The 18,101-nt window shown below is 39.6% G+C and overlaps 1 protein-coding gene across 1 annotated transcript; it reads left to right on the top strand.

Moving 5' to 3' along the window:
* Nucleotides 1-5,543: 5,543 nt before the first annotated feature.
* Nucleotides 5,544-16,892, top strand: LOC139147716 (arylsulfatase B-like). Its single transcript, XM_070718882.1, has 17 exons — nucleotides 5,544-5,709; nucleotides 6,139-6,221; nucleotides 6,383-6,430; nucleotides 7,092-7,203; nucleotides 7,438-7,489; nucleotides 8,088-8,191; nucleotides 8,657-8,778; nucleotides 9,488-9,582; nucleotides 10,732-10,833; nucleotides 11,418-11,481; nucleotides 11,902-11,999; nucleotides 13,194-13,330; nucleotides 14,456-14,520; nucleotides 15,067-15,205; nucleotides 15,793-15,851; nucleotides 16,215-16,310; nucleotides 16,444-16,892. The coding sequence occupies exons 2-17, from the start codon at nucleotides 6,176-6,178 to the stop codon at nucleotides 16,611-16,613; spliced, it is 1,509 nt and encodes a 502-aa protein (XP_070574983.1). The 5' UTR covers nucleotides 5,544-5,709; nucleotides 6,139-6,175; the 3' UTR covers nucleotides 16,614-16,892.
* Nucleotides 16,893-18,101: the final 1,209 nt, after the last annotated feature.

The raw sequence follows: 18,101 nt of genomic DNA, 5'->3' as shown, positions 1-18,101 counted from the left end.
TGGCGCCCGAAGAAAAATTCGTTGGGAAAGGACGTTCTGAAGTTGTCTTCAATAAAAGTTGTTCGCAACTGGCATCATTCTGCAATTTGCATTATGCCTGTTCCCCTCTCCCAACCCTCACCAGGAAATCAGGTCCCGTTTATCACTTTCCCATAACAAAAGTTTTCAATTATCTTTTCCCCGCACTCTCCATCGCTCTCTCCCCGCAATAAATTCCCTGTCCGTAGAGTTCTTTCCAACTTATCCACTTGGCAAGAGAATACATTTCCCTGTCCGCTGATGATAAATACTATTGCTCATCGCCCTTTTCCAACCTGCTGCGACGAATAAGAAACATTTGCCCTCTGCTCTGAAGCCATTGGTGAAAACAGTTTACGGTGTAACTAGCTCTGTCGGCCGCTCGCCATTCGTTTGTGAAATAGAAACGTGTATGCCATCACCATTCTCAAATAACTGCACACATAATAGATATAGTGTGTGCTATATTGCATAGTCATCCCCAACAGGTTCTAGCAGATTACACAGCCAAACTTGCTTCCCCGTAGGGAGGATATATGCTTATCTGAAAAGAAATTCACAAGATTTATCGTGCATATTTTTTTCAAGAACGACGTTCAGGTGAAGCCTGCGCATTTTATCCAGCATGTACTTCATTGAACACGTTATACAATACCACTGCGAGCTTCATTTATGTTCCTAAAACTGGTTATTAAGCCATATTTAGGAATACCTGTACAATTAGTTGACCTTTTGTCATTTCACAAATATCTGACAACAGATGTTTACATTGAATAGTTTGTCTGGTGCTGCATAGTAAAATTTATTCTTCTCCCTTGGTGCCCTACTTACAAACCCGCATATTTACAAACCTGTATTGCATATCATTGGCTAATATAACTTTTCTCCCTGAAATTACAAGCTGTCCATTACTCGATTTCCTCGGGCAAAATGCGCCAATCCCAAAGAGTCATAGTGGTTTTGATGAAAAATAGAACGAAAAATATAAGCTTTGGGATTTAATAATATCCTTCTCTATATAAATCATAGCTACGTACAGGTTCCACTTATTTTCACCAGCTCTTTATACAAGTTTGAATGGACTAACTCTTTTAGGACACCAGAGGGCTCTTTTACATCTTCTGGGCTTTCTCATTCAAGATGGCACAAGACGAAGCCAGGGCGCAACACTGGAATGAAAAAGTGCGTTTTCCATTGAACTTTCTTGATTAACGTCATACCTATCCGTACATAAATTATCTCAGATGCTGAAATATCCCGGATGTTGCGAGAGTTCAAGGGGTTGATATATTATCAAACTCTCCACTCCGCTTTCCACTGGGTTTCCTGTAAACAATGATATTTATCTTCCGTCAGGTCAAAAAACTACATCCATGCGTTATGTTCAGTCAGGCGTTCTTTTATAACGAAGTAGATTTTACATAGAATGTGGGTCTCCATAACATTTGCCGCATGTCGAGACACCGGTAAAATCATTCGACTGCTTTTCCCGTCATGCAAATATCCGTTAATAATTAGGAGTTTGCTTGAAAATGAATCGTAATATTGAATCCTTTCGTTTCATTCCTATGCAGCATATTTAAGACAGTTTTCAGCCAAATGTTTATATACATGAGCCATACAAATTTTGCGTACGTGTGTCTCCTGTCTGTTGACTCCAGCTGATATCTGATTAGATTGTCAATTGATGAAATCTGTAATGTAGATGCATTATGGTATTATAGTTAGATCTCATCAGATTTTAACAGCCCATGGCTAGCCTGATAGTGTAGTTATTAACAATGAAGGGTTTTTACGATAATAGCCCTATGGGTAGAATTTGAGACCACTGCCTTTGCACCTCAGGGGTATCTACTGCGTTTGCACTGTAGCGGACATGTTTTTACATTGATCAAGTATGGCGGCCTATAGCGGCTATATGTTTTTTTTTTATTTCCGCGGCCATTACTCAGACATATGAAAGGCAATTTTATTCAAAGATGGTGCAAAGACAATTTACGGTGACACTGAAATAAGTTGGCTTTGCAATTTGATCTAGCCATTTCTTTCCGTTCTTCTGATGTTTGGAACCATCTCTCAGACATGCTTTAGCCGACTGCTCAAAAACCGGTCTCGGTTACCCAGACTGCTCTGCGGGGTTCTCATCCGGGCGCCCGCCGGATGAAAGGATGAAAGGCCCGTATTGCAGCCAGGGTAACCAAGACTAGTCAAAGCATAAGAAACACCAAGTATGGCGCACACTTGCATGTCTATTCAATTTGTGGTATGATCCGATATGACCGCCCACAAAATGTTTTACGTCACAGTTTTTTTTATATCAAAGTCAAATATCAGGGTCAACAATCGGTCAAAAATAACTCGTCAGCCAGTGATTTCACACAAAGTTCACGACAGACAACTTACAATACAGAAAAATACAACATTTTAACAGAAACCTACAACATAAAAACATGTTGACGACAACATATATCTATCTCTCAATCTAGTAAACACAATATGAACAGTATCTTGAACACAATAAAACAAAATCCTTGCATCCAGGATGAAAGAAAAAACTTCCAGTGGGACAACATAGGAATACATACAATCTGCCTATTATTCCACACAAATTTTCCACTGAAGACAGTGAAGATGAACTTGAGGCGACTGATGAAGAAAGTCTGGCAAAAATTCGAAACAGCGTTCAAGAATCGTAGAGTTGTAAGCAGTCTCTCCACTCTGGAGTACAGACTGGCACGCACATACAGTCGAGTCTCGCCGTGCCTCATAGGTTCCATACGCAAGACAGTGAAACAAAAAATACTCTACATACTACCATACATTAAACGCAAACAACCAATATATGAACAGTGTGTTGGGTTGCTTTCCCTTAATAGCTAAAAATGAGATAATGGCAGCACCGATTCCGTTCAAAGTTTTTACCAAAACATATAGCATGATAGAAATGTCAACTTAATTTATAAGATGTTCGCATGATACTTCAACGCCGCAGCATATTCCATTTTCCATTTTCGGTCATCAGTACACGTGTACGTTTCTGTTGATTGATGAAAACATTGCACAATAAACTGTGACGTATGTATGTCAATCAATTTTAGTAAGAACGTATAGCCGGCAGATGGTCATTTTCTTACACATTGATTTATGTATAGGAAATTTGATATGTATTATTGTTAATGTTTTCTTCAACAACGCGCCGCTACGACGCGCGCAAAAGTCTACCAGTGTCAGCGGTTGTCAGAACCCGCTTATAAAATATGCCTTTTGTTTACAGTGATAATCAAATCCCGTCACTCAGATCTCACCATAATCCACGGAAAAACAAGCCCTTTCCATTCAACTTTCTCGTGAAATATCACCGTTGAAAAATATTCAATTCGCATTTACATTATCCTAATCATCTAAAGTTATGGGCAATTTTTCTCTGTCAACAAAATGGGCGCTGATTCCCCTTGTGCAATTTATACTGCATAATGACGAAAAATATACTTTGATTATGGAGACTGGAGTCTTCTATGTTGTCTGTTGAGATAAGTTATTTTGTTATCTCCGACAAAGTGAGACGAATATTTTACCTAACTCTTGGAACATTCTGTTAAGCTTTCTCCTTGGTAAAGTATAGGTTGTTTTGTTTCAGCAGCTTTGGCGGCTTTTACGTGTGGGTCTGTGGCAACACCTGTTACGATGTCGACGCTGATAAGGTTTGCAGATGAAATGTCTTTTTTCTCGACCTAAAACAGAGTATGGCTCAACTGCGAAAAGGCTGAGGATAAAGTGGAAAGACCTGTCGACATCGTTGAAGTTTTATTCAAAAAGAGTGTGACTCGCATTTTAAAATAGTGACGATGACAGATGTTGCAAAGAATCTTTTTAGATGAGCAAGTACCAGGGAAAATACGAGTTTTGTAATTGCTGTTCGGCGAAGTGTCGGAAAACGTCGTGCCGCGTCGGCTTTAGTACCGACGTTGAAGGAATCATTCGATCAAAAGTCTGAATGATGAAGATATACAGTATTTTCAAACGTTGAGAGACATCCCCATGCTTCGTTCTCAGGGCGGCCTTGTATCTATACTTACCCTTTGTACACGTATACTTGAGATGTACAGATAGCTCCTAGTGTTGTTCGTAGCGTGGTTTGGTAATAGCGGATGAATAAAATTGCACACGTCTACTGATCTGCTTGTATATTTTCTGTTTATTCTGTCTGTAATTTTGATACAACGTTTCGTCCTAAAAGTAGGACTTCATCAGGTTGAAGGAGAATACAGACAAATACAGAACAATGTAAGGCTAGTGTTGATCCTAATTAATTTAGGATCAACACTAGCCTTACTAGCCAAACTGCTTTACTTCGCATGTAGATTTTGCCGTCAGTTTTTGCTGCATTCAGTGTGTCTGTGTGTTGAAAATGTGAGCCTTTCAAACATCACCCTGTGTTGGCGATACGCAGGTGAGAAATGTAGGTGTTCAACATCTTTCTAACATCATTGCGATGGTTGAATAAAACATGAGTTCTCAACAACGGCGAGGCAAATACCAAATACTGGGCAAATACTGAGAAAAAACTAACTTATGCGACTTCATATCGACTTACACACATATACATATGCCATAGAATGCCAGTTGATGAAAAAAATCATCAAACGATGAACATGATGGAACTCCAAACGCATAAATAAATAAATAAAAAGATAAATATATAATGACATGAATATTGAGAAGCAATACCAAATACAATATACGTTTGCCATGTCACCTGTCATGATGTGTCCTTTTTCTTGTATCGGACTGGATCATCATTCATATTGAATGTCGACGGCAAACTTTTTCCGTTTTATAGTTGATGTAAGGTCTCAAATAAGACGACTTGTGAAATATGCTATTTGAATGCTAGGGTTTATGTTGAACAGTTTTCGTATATGTCTTGCCTCATTTTTACAAAACGATTCCCAGTCGATGAAGGGCGATAAACGATGCCACGTCGAGAACTTCTGCGTTCCTAATTCACAAATCAATCGAAATAAAAGTGGTATACAAATTAAAGATTTAAAAAAGTAGTTTGCGGTTGTTTTCATCACACACCTTAGATGGCATCATAAGCGTCATTTCACGTCATTACCGCGTTTCGTGTTTTTAATTCCTGGTCCTCGCAAAGGTTAGTAATTTGTACACTTTTACGACCCTCGCAACGATCTGAGTATGGAAAAGAATAGCTGATAAATTTCACGTTTGAAAACGCTAAAAATACATCTTGCGACAAACTAAATAAAAAATTCCCTCATAAAATTAGAATGTGCCAGGTTAATGGACTTTAAAATTATCTGAACACTTTCGGAAGTGCTTTTTAAGGTTTTTGTACAATTTGAAGGGCAGTTCATAAGGTTGCATGATTTTGAAGGGTCTGTCTTTATCTCTCTGTCTAGTGAAGATTAATCAGACAGAAGTCAACTCCTTGTCAAGGACGAACGTGCCATGCCTTTGACCAACCCGCGTTTTACGCTATGTGGCGAAAACGTTTTTCAGAAGTCGGAAACGACGTATGCAAATCATAGTAAAATTTAGAAAGTGCAGAGCTATGCAGACTTTATGCAAATAAGTTGATTCTGGATCGTTCTTAAACAGCGGTCGCGGTAGAAGATCGGCACAGCTCCTCCGGGAACTCCGAACCCCACAGAGAAGATTCAACGTCAGGTAGGTAGACCATTGTCAGTTGCCCTTCGCTGCTGCACAGACAAGCGGATGTCACGTACGCGTGAACAAAGAGAAACTGTCGACTTTGGAAAGTCACCCGTTCGGAAATCCAGTTGTTATTGCGTATTACATTGGACGATGCGTTTTCAAAAAAGTAAGGCTATCGCTCTTACACTAAAATATTTACACTATTTTTTCAAATGTGTAAATAGATAACAACCCATTGATAGGACCAAGTGCCGTTAATGCCACATATTTGGATTCTTCTTCAAAGTTCACCTCCGGGAGAAATCGCTTTGCTGACAGATTCTATGAAAATCATCCAGAACGGATAGAAACTTAATGCCACAAGAATTATTGAGTATACAGTTGCGGGCTTTTTTTCGAACCATTTTTGTTTCAGCACTGTTTTTTTTCTTCCCCTATAAGATCTTATTCTACACACCGTCGGCCGAGAAAATTCACCATGCGGGTGCTATTGGTTTTCCTGTTATCCGTGAGCATTCAACAATGTAAGAATAATTTAGTTGACTGTCGTCTTTTTATGCGAATTTTTTTTCAAAAAACTGTTTACATTACCTTAACTTAAAATTTTCGTATTAACATCTTTTTGTCCCAGTTACTCGTTTGATCATTTACCAATTTGCAAATATCGTTTTCTTCAAATTTCCAGGCTTATGCGACACACCCCATATCATATACCTGCTCGCTGACGATTTAGGTAAGTTGAAATATTTCTTTTCAGGAAAATAAATCTAAAATGTGACGACCATTTGACTTGTGGATTCAGCAGTTGCTTAACTGTTTGTTTTCCTCCTTTCCCACACATTTCGTCATTCTTCACTTTTTTATGCCTCTTCTCTGTTTCTCTTTCCATTGTAGGTGATTTTTCTGTTTTTGTGCATTGCTCTTTTCCTTTGTCGTTATTTTGCTGTTTTCTTCCCTCCCTTACCAATCTCTGTTTGTCTGTCTATCTGTCTGTCTATGTCCGCCTGTCCTTTTGTTTGCCCGTCTGTCTGTCAGTCTCTGTCTGTCTGTGTCTGTCTGTCTGTCTGTCTGTCTGTCTGTCTATCTATGTCCGCCTGTCCTTTTGTTTGCCTGTCTGCATGTCTGTCAGTCTGTCTGTCTTTCTGTGTCTGTCTGTCTGTCTGTCTGTCCCTGTTTGTCTGTCTCCCTCCCTCCCTCCCTCCTTCTCCCTCCCTCTCTCTGTCTCTCTGTCTCTCTCCCTCCTTCCCCAGGCAGTCTCTGCCTGTTCTGCAGTAACTCACTCTTACTCTTCATGTCTATCTGTATGTCCTTGCTGTATGTAGTAACATGCAAATCGTTGCCATAACCCTAATCGATTGCAACAAATAGTCAAACCTGTGTTTCCCTTCGCCTAGGATACAACGACGTGAGTTGGCAGGACGAAACCATCCAAACCCCAAACCTGCAAGATCTTGCCGATAAAGGTGTCATCTTGAAAAACTTATACGGCATGTCCGCATGCAGTCCGTGAGTATTGATGGTTTGAGTTCATTTTTAAATCAATCTCTTTTTCACCGATCGACACAAAACTTGACACGTAGTCTGTAGTTTTTAAAGATCTATCCATTCGATTTGTTTATAAAATTTGCAAGCTTTTGAATTGTCACGTAATATTTCAAATTTTCATTTAGATATTGCACGTTTGATTCGTGGAAAATGTAGAACATCTAATGCAAGTCCGTGTTTATCGTCTAATTCCAGGACCCGTTCTTCATTGCTGACCGGAAAGTACGCTTCCAGCATTGGCTCACAGGTACATAGTCTCATTCATCGCTGGTTCATAAGACTCTGCTGTCAATACCAGAAAACTTCTTGATCAGCCTTTGAGATTTTCTTTTCCCAAACTACCCGTATCAAGTTAAGTGAGCGTCCATGCAGCTTGAGCGGACCTGTGAAATATCACAGAAAGAAGTTGTGTAGATTGTTGAGAGCTTTGCATACAGCGTTTTCCTTTATGATTCACTACAGTATACTTGAAGTCACTTTATGAAACATACGATAAACTAAATAGACTAGTGTTCTTTATACATCAAATGGTCTTATTTGTCTTACCTCGTCTTGCACTACCGAAAAGTGGTTCATACTGTCCTGTTGGTAATTTGGGTGTTCCATTTTGCTCGTGCAAAAGTGTTCTGAGATGTCGCATTAAGCAAAACGTCATTTGAAGTCAGAGATTTTCTTCTGTACAACACCGCTGCAAATATTATGGAATTTCACTATATACAAAACATAGGCTTACGCCAAAACGTGTCGGGAGAATGTAACAGAGTAAAATGAGTGTTCTCGGTATGGTTTCATCATCTTTACCTTATTTTCAACTCATTGATGGAACGTGTTCTGTTCGTTCATAGCATCTGGTATTCATGGGTAACGTCCCCCACGGTGTGCCCACAGACCTACCATATTTACCGAAGAGACTGAAGGACAACGGCTATGCAACATACGGAGTCGGAAAGTATGTAACACTGAATGTTTTGAGTGTGCAAATATTTATAAAACATTAGTCTACAATAAATCAATCATCCATTTTTCTCACGACGCTCACAATGCCAGTAAGTGTTTACCTGTCATGAGTTCATATGCTACCTCAGGTCTTTCGCACAAAATGTACATAAAGTAGAATGCCATTCGCATTGCATTGCAGCACGATTGCCTGACACTGTTAAAGAAAAACCTAGAATCTGTTCAGGTTTTGTTCCCCAACATGCTCCTCGAATCTCGCAAAGGGTAACGTCAAAGTAAATTAACATATACCATTGATTGTATTACTGTCGTATTAATAAAGCCTAACCAAGACTAACTTGATGTGCCATTTACGTCTGTCCACTGTACACGTGAAATAAATCTGATGAACACGACTCAAAGATATGCTATGACTTTTTGGTCTTGAGGATACCGATAAATGACTTCTCTTTACCAGATGGCATCAGGGATTCTGTAATGAGTCATTCATACCGACGGGAGAAATGCGTGGGTTTGATCACTACTATGGATTCTACCAAGGAGGCGCTTACTACTATTCCCACACCACTTCAGAAGTCGGTAAGAACTAAGTTCTTGTATTCCATTTTCTGACAGTTGGTGCTTATTTTGTCTAGCAAATTTGAAAGACATCAGGCAATTGGGCGAAGGAAAAATATTACATAAGTTGGTCGACGTTCCCGATTTTCAACAACGGTTTAACGACACCTTTTGTAGGCGCTAATAGTATATTGAGGGTGTTTATGATATTCCGCATATTTTGACATCGTGTACGTTAACAGGATTCCGCACACGTGTCTGCAAACGCCACGACGATTTCACCGTTTTGTCCACCACGTTCAGCAAAGCACCGGTGGCCCCTTAACTGAACTGTATCCTCGACATCCAACAACAACCGACAACTATACAATCTTCTTCAAATGTATCATAACGTTCACTACAGGCTACAACTGTATGGTGACGACCGCCATCACTCCCGTCTGCATGCCACAATATCGCCCTCAAGTCTGACAACCGCCATTATTTTTAAATATCCGTTTACGCCGCTTCTCTTTAATACTTTATTTTACTACAATTACCATAATATCTGACTAGTACCATCTGAAGTGTCACTGAAATCTAACTAGTAATAACTCCATATTATTTGACAACTGCTAAATGAGTTGACTACCAGCAAATCTATGAAAGCAACAGTTACTGTTGCTGTGGTATTAAACAGCTACCGACCGCCACTCTCACATTCAAAATCTCGAATTTTCTTTCTGCTAAGGTCCAAAGAGAGATGGTATTAAAATGTTCGGATTTGACTTGCACGATGATGGCGAACCAGTAGACAATGCCGAAGATGCCTGTATTTACACTTCCGTAAGTATCTTTCTTTTCTTTCAGGGAGTCGGCTCTTACTAATAAAAACACTGCGCTTCATGTCTTCTTACACCAAAGCTTGCTTGGACATAAAAGCTCCACACAGGCGCCGATATGTTAGGAAAGAATTAGGCCTATGTGCGACAGGGTAATTCGCGCCTCGAGATTGAAAGACTTTAGCTTTTGTTAAAACTTTTCTCAAGGAAACTTTAAACCATTCCCTTTCGAAAGTAAGGATAAAATCAGAGGTCACCGTGCAAAATTTAGTACCAGAGAAGCAAGTTGCCCAATATTTATCGACACTTGAAATTCAAATGGCCGCCATCCCGGTGTTATCTCTATGGGGAAAATAAAATTTCGACTTTCACAAAATTAAGCTGTTGAAAACTTTATTCACTCCATTAGCTTTAGAATGAGCCCCTACAAGGGGTGGACCAAATTTTTATTGTTACAGTAAAAGTTTGAGAGAACGAATATTTGTCCCTGGGGGCGCATTCTACCTTAATTCTAGACACAGTCCCTCCACTGGGACTGTGAGGGCACTGTGTTCTAGACAATCGCAGTTCTTATTTGACACGGTTTGTATGGGTTCACAACTCGACAACTTCTATTGGACAGCTGCTTCGTTATCTGTAGCTTCGGCCCATTTCAAATGATTTCTGACTTCTCTTTGGAAATAAAGTGGTTGTTCCTGTCGAAATGCCCTTGAAAAGGTATTCGGACTCTTAATTTTTACAATCCTCTTCGGAGTACCACTTGTCTTAGTTTTGACGAAAATTGAAAATAATGCACAGGGTATAGCGGCCATTGCGAATTTGAAATATTGGTGACCCCCCTGATTAATATTCTTAATTTCGTAAGAGAATGGTTGAAAAAGTTTCACCGAGGAAAGTTTGAGCAAAAAGTCTAAATCTTTCACTTTATAGGTGCGTACTACTTTAATGTATGTCTTTTGAAACCATGAGGTACTCAGTCATAAATCATAATTCCTTCCCTCTTTTTGTGTACAGTCTCCATCCGGGTACTTGAACGACCTTTACTAGTGTCCGACTGCTCTACTATTAATCTTGTATGTAATTTCACGTCTCCAAGAAAACTTCTAAATGAACTTTTTGTAACGAACCAAACATTTGTTCTTTAATCATTTAGGCATTGTTTGAGAGGGAGATGCTTGCGAATATCAACAATCATGATCCATCCATTCCCATGTTCCAGTACTGTGCCTTCCAGCTGCCACACGCCCCAAGAGACGTAAGAACTGTCTTTTATTTTGCCACAAGTGAACACACCTTTGTTATCAAAACGATTCACTCTGTTTGTCAACATATACGGCGCCCTTCATATTCCATAAGCCTGGAATGACCGAGGTCGGTATGCCGAGGAATGTTTACAAAATCAAATGGAGGGACCACTAAGGGATCGCTACAACGACCCTACACAACTCAAACGTTGAAGGGTTGCGGTCTCGTCTCAGTTTGATTTTGCATGCTCACGCAAGCGACTCTGCTCTGCGGCTCTCCCGATCATGTTCATGATATCTTTTACTTTTCCAAACTCATATGTTTTAATCACAGTCACAAGATGGCATGTGGTTCAAATCAGATGGGGACTAGGGGGGGGGGGGGCGCTTGTACCTTGCTTGTTATCAAACCTTGTGATTCACTTGTATTGCCAACATGGCACAGCTAGAACATACGAAAATATATTGAAACACCAATGTTTGTAAATTTCTACTTTTATATTTCTTTGCCCTTTATTTGAGCTGGGCTCACTCCAGGTATGTAAAACAATTTTGTCATTCATATTGATAATTTTGATTTTATTTTATGACGCAGGTACCAAAGATGTATTATGACATGTATCCGACTATTGTTGATAACAACCGAAGGACTTACTACGGTACAAGTTTAATCTATTTTATTCTTCGTACTCTGTGTAACCTTTTCTGGTCCTTTAACGATTTCCTCTTTATAAAGCTTATTTGAGCTTTTGGTGTAAAGACGCATTTCATCCGACCACGTTCACGTTTGTACTCATTGGTCACATAGACAAGATAGTCACATTCACCGTTTAGGTACATGTAATTACTTGATCACCGAAAAAGTATTATTTTGACAATAAGTCGTACACAACGGCCTCAGTAAATCTCATTGCATGTCTGCCTCTTTGGTGTGTGAGCTTCTATAATACGCCTTTCTCCCCTTTGTTAAATATCGGTAACTTTCTGCGCATGTGTTTTGTTTGTCGAACGAAAACAAGGGACAGATGATGATGTAGAAGTGATAGAAGATAAAATAAAATTTCATTTGCATTATGCAGGACAAATTACCTACATGGATACGATCGTTGGCAACATTGTTGACGCGCTGACTGAAAAGGGAATGTTGGACAACACTTTATTTATCTTCCATTCCGATGTAAGTCGTCAAAAATTATTACTCTCTTCTCACAAGCGCTCAGTTCAAAGGACGGCCCACTAACAATATCCTTTTAGTGATATTGTAAATTATTGTTACCGTGTATTTAAACGACGGAAAGAGGAAACGAGCTCTTGGTAGTAAAACAAGAGCCCCTTCAGGTGCCTTTAATTTCGCATGCATATTCCATAATTGTATCGAAATGGAGCCTATCCATTTTACAATGATCCGTTTTTAGATGTCAGACTGATAATCAATATAAAAATGACGTTTTATTCTTCTCGATGACGATAATAATACTAATCTTAAGGTAGTTTTTGCCTCGAAAATGAAACATTTTAACTTTTTGCTCAACCTTTCCTTGGGTCAATTTTCAACCACTTTCTTAAAGCATCAAGAATGATAATCAGGGGTGCAAAATGTGGTACTAGAAAAACAAATTACCCAATATTTACCGATATTTGAAACTCAAAATGGCCATCATCCCCTTGTTAAGTCTATGGGGAAAATTAAATTCCTAATGTTCACAAAGCTAAGCTGTATTTACTCCATAAGCTTCAAAATGAGCCTCCACAAACGATAGACCAAAAGAATAAGCTTATTGTAAATGTTTGAGAGTCTGAATATCTGCTCTGAGACTCGAGCATGTCGAGGCGCACTCTACCTGAAGCTTACAGTCCGACGATGAGCACTCTCCTTTCCACTTATTCATGTACAAGTTTCACAACCACTGGGTATCCCAATGTTCTCCATGCCCACAGGGACGTGTATTCTTTCGAGTGTCGCCACATTTACATGATTTACGCGGATACGTTACGGCGATACGTGATTGATGACGAATGTTGGTACTATGACTATCAGTACTCACTTTCAAGCTCTATGACGGGATCTTTTACGACAGTTATTTTCAACGTTTGCGTGTTCATAATAGCATATTAATTATAATTAAATGTTCATATTTCCATCTGGTGGTAAAAAATAATATTTCAAGATTAAGTGTATTGCCGCTGTTCTTATATAAAATGCTCTTATGAGTAAGAGTGTGTGTACAACTATTCATAGTACCCAAATTCGTCAGAGGTTGCAGCGCCCGCGCCTGACAGAACTCGGAAGATAACGCGTCCCTATGCCCATGCTCTTCGTCACTGTTTAGCCCCTCCTGACGATATCTTTGTCTGGTTCAAAATCGTTTAGAACGGAGGTGACACCAGTGAAGGATGTTCCAATCATCCATACAGAGGAAACAAAGGCACATACTTCGACGGTGGAATTAGACTGCAAGGATTTGTCTCCGGCTATGGCATACAGAAGACTGGATACACCCATGAGGGGTAAGGAACGATTCAGAATTTACTTCCAGGGGGAGGGTGGAGGATTTTCTATTTTCTGGTGATTTTTTTCCACGACCCCCCCCCTAGTAAATTATAGAAAAAATCTATGGCCCCCCTCATCTTTCCTGGGTTTTTTCCATGCCCCCCTAATATATACATGCATGCTTACACACCATAGACATATCCAGTCTAACTTGTTGCAGGAACTGTAGTGGACATTTAATAGATGATCAGATATAACAAATCATTTCAGGGTTATGTGACTATAAAAAGAATGATTTGCAGGGACTGCAAGAAATCGGGTGATTTGCGTACGTTTGCATAAATTAACACTTCTTTATCACACAACTTTCAACTGCTTTACAAGCTACAAGGTAAACCCAACCTTAAAAAGACATTTGCTGTAATTTTTAGCATTTGTTCAATGTTCATCTCTGTGTATCAGCATTTGTTTGTTATTCTATCACTACATAGAACACCCAATGCTGTATTTAGCAACATACCATTGTGAACATAAATGACCATTGTTATTGTTGACACATTAATTCTTGTCTGGACTTGATCTGAGATCTCTTTTCAACAAAAACAACCCTGACTGTTCACTGTATGGTTTGTGTTGACATGTTAAATACTGGACATATTATGACGCTTCAGGGAGGAGAACAAGATACTGCAGTAGATGCATAAAACAAACCACTGTGAATATTACCGAATTTGGCAGCTAAACATGTTGAGTTTATCTATCACCCAGGTAGCGTCTATGGTTCTCTTTTGTAGAGATCAGAAATTCTGGGCAAATATTGAATTGATGTTTTTTTTCCTTGTCCCCCCTAAAAGATTGTGATATTTTTGTCTGCCCCCCCCTAATTTTTTCTTGAGAAAAATGGTTGGCCCCCCCCTGAAAATCCTCCACCCCCTGGAAGTAAATTCTGAACCGTCCCCAATGTCGTTTTTACCATTAAAATAAGTGTTGCTTAAGAGTATGTATGTATGTATGTATGTATGTATGTATGTATGTATGTATGTATGTATGTATGTATGTATGTATGTATGTATGTATGTACATGCGTGCGTGCGTTGCTTGAGTTGTTGTTTTATTGAACAGACATTCTGTCTCGTTTTCAGCATGTTCCATGTAACTGATATGTATCCTACCCTCGTCCAAGGAGTTGTTGGAGGAGAAGTTGGTGGTACGTATGTCCATCTTTCTTTGGTGAACATTTCGCACAAATGCTAGTGGGGTAGTTTTCTTATGCTTGCCTTTTGTGTTTTCAATGCATAAGACTAATAAATCACGTCTGGAAGCTTACCAAAACGAAAACGGTATTTCTTCAGGTGAATAGTTATGGATACGATTGATCACGTAAATTGGACACATTTGGGATGTTTGAATTGGACACAACCATGGTACAGCCATGGTTTCTTAACAGTAGATTGATATATATATATATATATATATATATATATATATATATATATATATATATATATATATATATATATATATATATATATAATATACACACACAAAATGTATACAATGTGCCCTCCCGGTTATCACCATAATGGCTTTATGGCAACCTCTGAACTTGGGCACCTCGAGTACAAACAGAGACTCTAGAAAGATTTTATTCTTGGTTGGAAAGGGAATGCTTAAGTTTGATGAAAACTTTAAATCTTACAATTCGAGGGGCGTTCTACTCATCTAATTGACGAATGCAATATCTCAATTACAGATATTGATGGCATGAACGTCTGGGAATCATTTTCGACGGGTGCAGATTCTCCTCGCACTGAATTTCTCATCGTTGTCGACACTGACTTTGCCGATTTGCCGAGGGATAACGGAATGGGTGCCAACATCAGTGCAATCAGGTAAGTCGTTCTGTCAGCCTGTCAAAGTGGGTGCACGATGAACACTTCTGTGTACACGAAGTCCGGAATTACCTGCGGGGCTCGGCTGTCGTGAGTGAAACAACCGTCAGTAAATCCCTGTGATGCAACTTTGTATGCAAACAACTGCATGCATCGTTTAGTGCACAGTGATAAATGCTTCGGCATTCTTTGGTAAGATTTGGTGCGAACTTGAATGCAGGCAGATATGTGGACCTACCATCAAGGTAGTATTGCTGTAATGTTCATGGTGAGAATAAACCATGCAATCTATGCCGGAAGAAAAACTAATTCTGTGTTCTCGCAAACATTTGATTGTCATTGATTACAGGAGCTACTTCCTCCAACTAAGTTTACCCCAAAGCACTGTCGAAACCGTCTTTCAACCTTTTACAACTGTATGCTATCAATACACATAGTCAAATCTTTAATACGTGCCGGTTTATTAGAGTCACTGCGCATCAAATATGCCAATACTATAGAAAACCATTAAAAAGAGATGCATGATTGTACAGTCGTCACAGATACCTACTCGAAAGCTGATCAATCCGTTCTATTTCGCTTTTCAGAGTCGGTGACTACAAACTCATGGTAGGATTCCCGTCATTCTCATACACCAACGTAGATTGTAAGTATTTATTGATTTATTTGTTGCAACCCTTTTAAAGCGGGGACTCACTAAAAACAATAGGAGCAGCAAATTACACTGGGCATTGGAAATGAAAATAAAAAGTTACAGAAGAGCTAGCTGAATAAATCTAACAAAGAAAACAAGCCATTATTATCAACTAAACCATACTGTTAGTGGCTAAGCTGAAAAGAAAATGTTAGTTAAATTAAAAATTACTTCGTACTATCGAAAGGAGAGAGAGAGAGAGAGAGAGAGAGAGAGAGAGAGAGAGAGTCACTATAAGTCACTACAACACAATATTTATTAATTTCAAAAAAAATTACGGCCATTAATTCTAGATATTGTATATTATTTCCACAGTCGGTTATTACCCACCACTCAACACTGAAGAGCCAACGGTGATAGAGCCGCCCGAAGAAGAGGAAGGGACGGACATATACTTGTACAACCTTGCAGGTCAGTTGATAACTCACAAAGCGCAGTGAAGTAAATACACTGAAACTCGAAACTTCTCATTTCAAGATACACATCTTCAATGGGTCGGTGACACAAATATAATTGTTCAACAAATATTTGCTTTCATTTCTAGATGACCCCTTGGAGAAAACGAATTTGGCTTCCGAAATGCCGGACAAAGTTGCTGAACTTCGCGAGAAACTTAAGCCTTATGAAGCTATCGCATGGACCTACTGGCCTGACGAGACCGAGGCTGCCAATCCCGATAATTTCGATCATTTCTGGGACGTCGGTTGGTGTTAAGCACTTGTCGTTGACCAGACACTGGACTGTTAGATGACTGGACACGTGAACCCGGATACGATAAATGAACACTTCATAATAATGCGCATGCTTGAAGTTATATTGGCATCGACTCCGTTCGGTGTAGAAGTAACTGAAATCGCTTACCTATGTAAATGTTTAGCGTAGTGGTGATGGTTAGGGGTGTTTTAATTGTAGGCAGTCTTTCGTTCCACTGGCTATGCTGTACGACATTATAAAAGTCCATTTAAATAAACGTTATCGTTCGCCCAAGCAGCATATCTGTATTGTCAGACGCTTTATTAGACCACAGTCCCTCAGTGAGTGGAGGGACTGTGATAACACACACCAATTGTGTTATCACAGTCCATAAAAATTGTCAATCATCATTTCCGGTCACCTCTTGGGTACCTCCACTTTACTGACGTTGGCGCCGCCTACCCATGAGGGGTGACTTATTCCTGGCGCAATAAAACTTGGAACACCGAAGTCCCTATAAACATAAGGAAACCGCTGGGAATATCCCTATATCGGCAAGTGATTAGCTGACAGCACTATCGCTAGTGCATAAGATCATCTTACACTTTGTTTATCGAAACACTGCTGGGTGTCTCATAAAGCAGAAGCCGTTCATCTTGCATGACCGATGGTAAATAAACAAAACACTGCTGGATGTCTCATAAAGCAGAAGCCGTTCATCTTGCATGACCGATGGTAGCATTGACTTTGTATGAACAAAGTTAAATTGCCTTTGCTTATGTGTATCACCACGTTTTTGTTGGATTGCTGCGGTAAATTTCCTTTATTCCCTTTTTTCCTGAAGTTTTGATGACCGTTTTGCACGAATGATTATTAAGGGAGCATTCGTTATTTACGGGGAGGGGGGCCGGTGGTAATCAGGGGGGTTGACTTTTACAAAACCGCTTTTTAGGGGGGGTCAAATTTTACAATCAATGATTGAAGGGGGGTCAAATTTTACAAAGGTTTGTGTTGAGTTATGGAAAACAAAATTGACTTTGGAATTTCACCGAAATGTTGCTTGTGTAACCGATGTTTCGAGACGGCAGAATAATAACCGACCGAAGCTCAGCCAAATTTATTTCTCCAGCAGGGCCAACAAGTCCAAGACTGGCATTAACTCTCTAGAGCAGCAACAGAGCATGTAGCCCTGAGTACAGGTCTGTGTGTTCCTGGCGTATACGGCCTCCACCACAGCCCTGCAACAGGCTGTGGAGATAACTGGGGCCTCTGCAGCGAGATTCAGAATAGGGATCTCGATGGGTAAACAACTTGTCGATTATGTTATGTTTCAGAAAATGAGCGGTTTTGGACGTAAGGAAAAGTCAATCGCATCTTTTCTGGGATTGGTTAGGAGGTAAAGGTAGGCAGGGAAAGGATTTTGCCCCAATATAGCAGAATTTCGGCCAAAAAGACCGTTTAGTCTTCATTGCGGTCCAGATCCAGGCCACAGAGACCTCAAGTCTGTTC

Source organism: Ptychodera flava, chromosome 13 (assembly GCF_041260155.1).
Source record: "Ptychodera flava strain L36383 chromosome 13, AS_Pfla_20210202, whole genome shotgun sequence".
Classification (NCBI taxonomy): Eukaryota; Metazoa; Hemichordata; class Enteropneusta; family Ptychoderidae; genus Ptychodera; species Ptychodera flava.
The sequence above is the reverse complement of the archived record's forward strand: the minus strand, read 5'-3'. Positions and strand labels throughout refer to the sequence as shown.

Bases quoted from the DNA above. Each gene is read 5' to 3' on its own strand.
- LOC139147716 (XM_070718882.1), top strand. From the start codon at position 6,176: ATGCGGGTGCTATTGGTTTTCCTGTTATCCGTGAGCATTCAACAAT. The intron at 10,834-11,417 runs GTAAGAACTGTC...TTTATGACGCAG, and splicing joins TGCCACACGCCCCAAGAGAC to GTACCAAAGATGTATTATGA. The intron at 13,331-14,455 runs GTAAGGAACGAT...TCTCGTTTTCAG, and splicing joins ACTGGATACACCCATGAGGG to CATGTTCCATGTAACTGATA.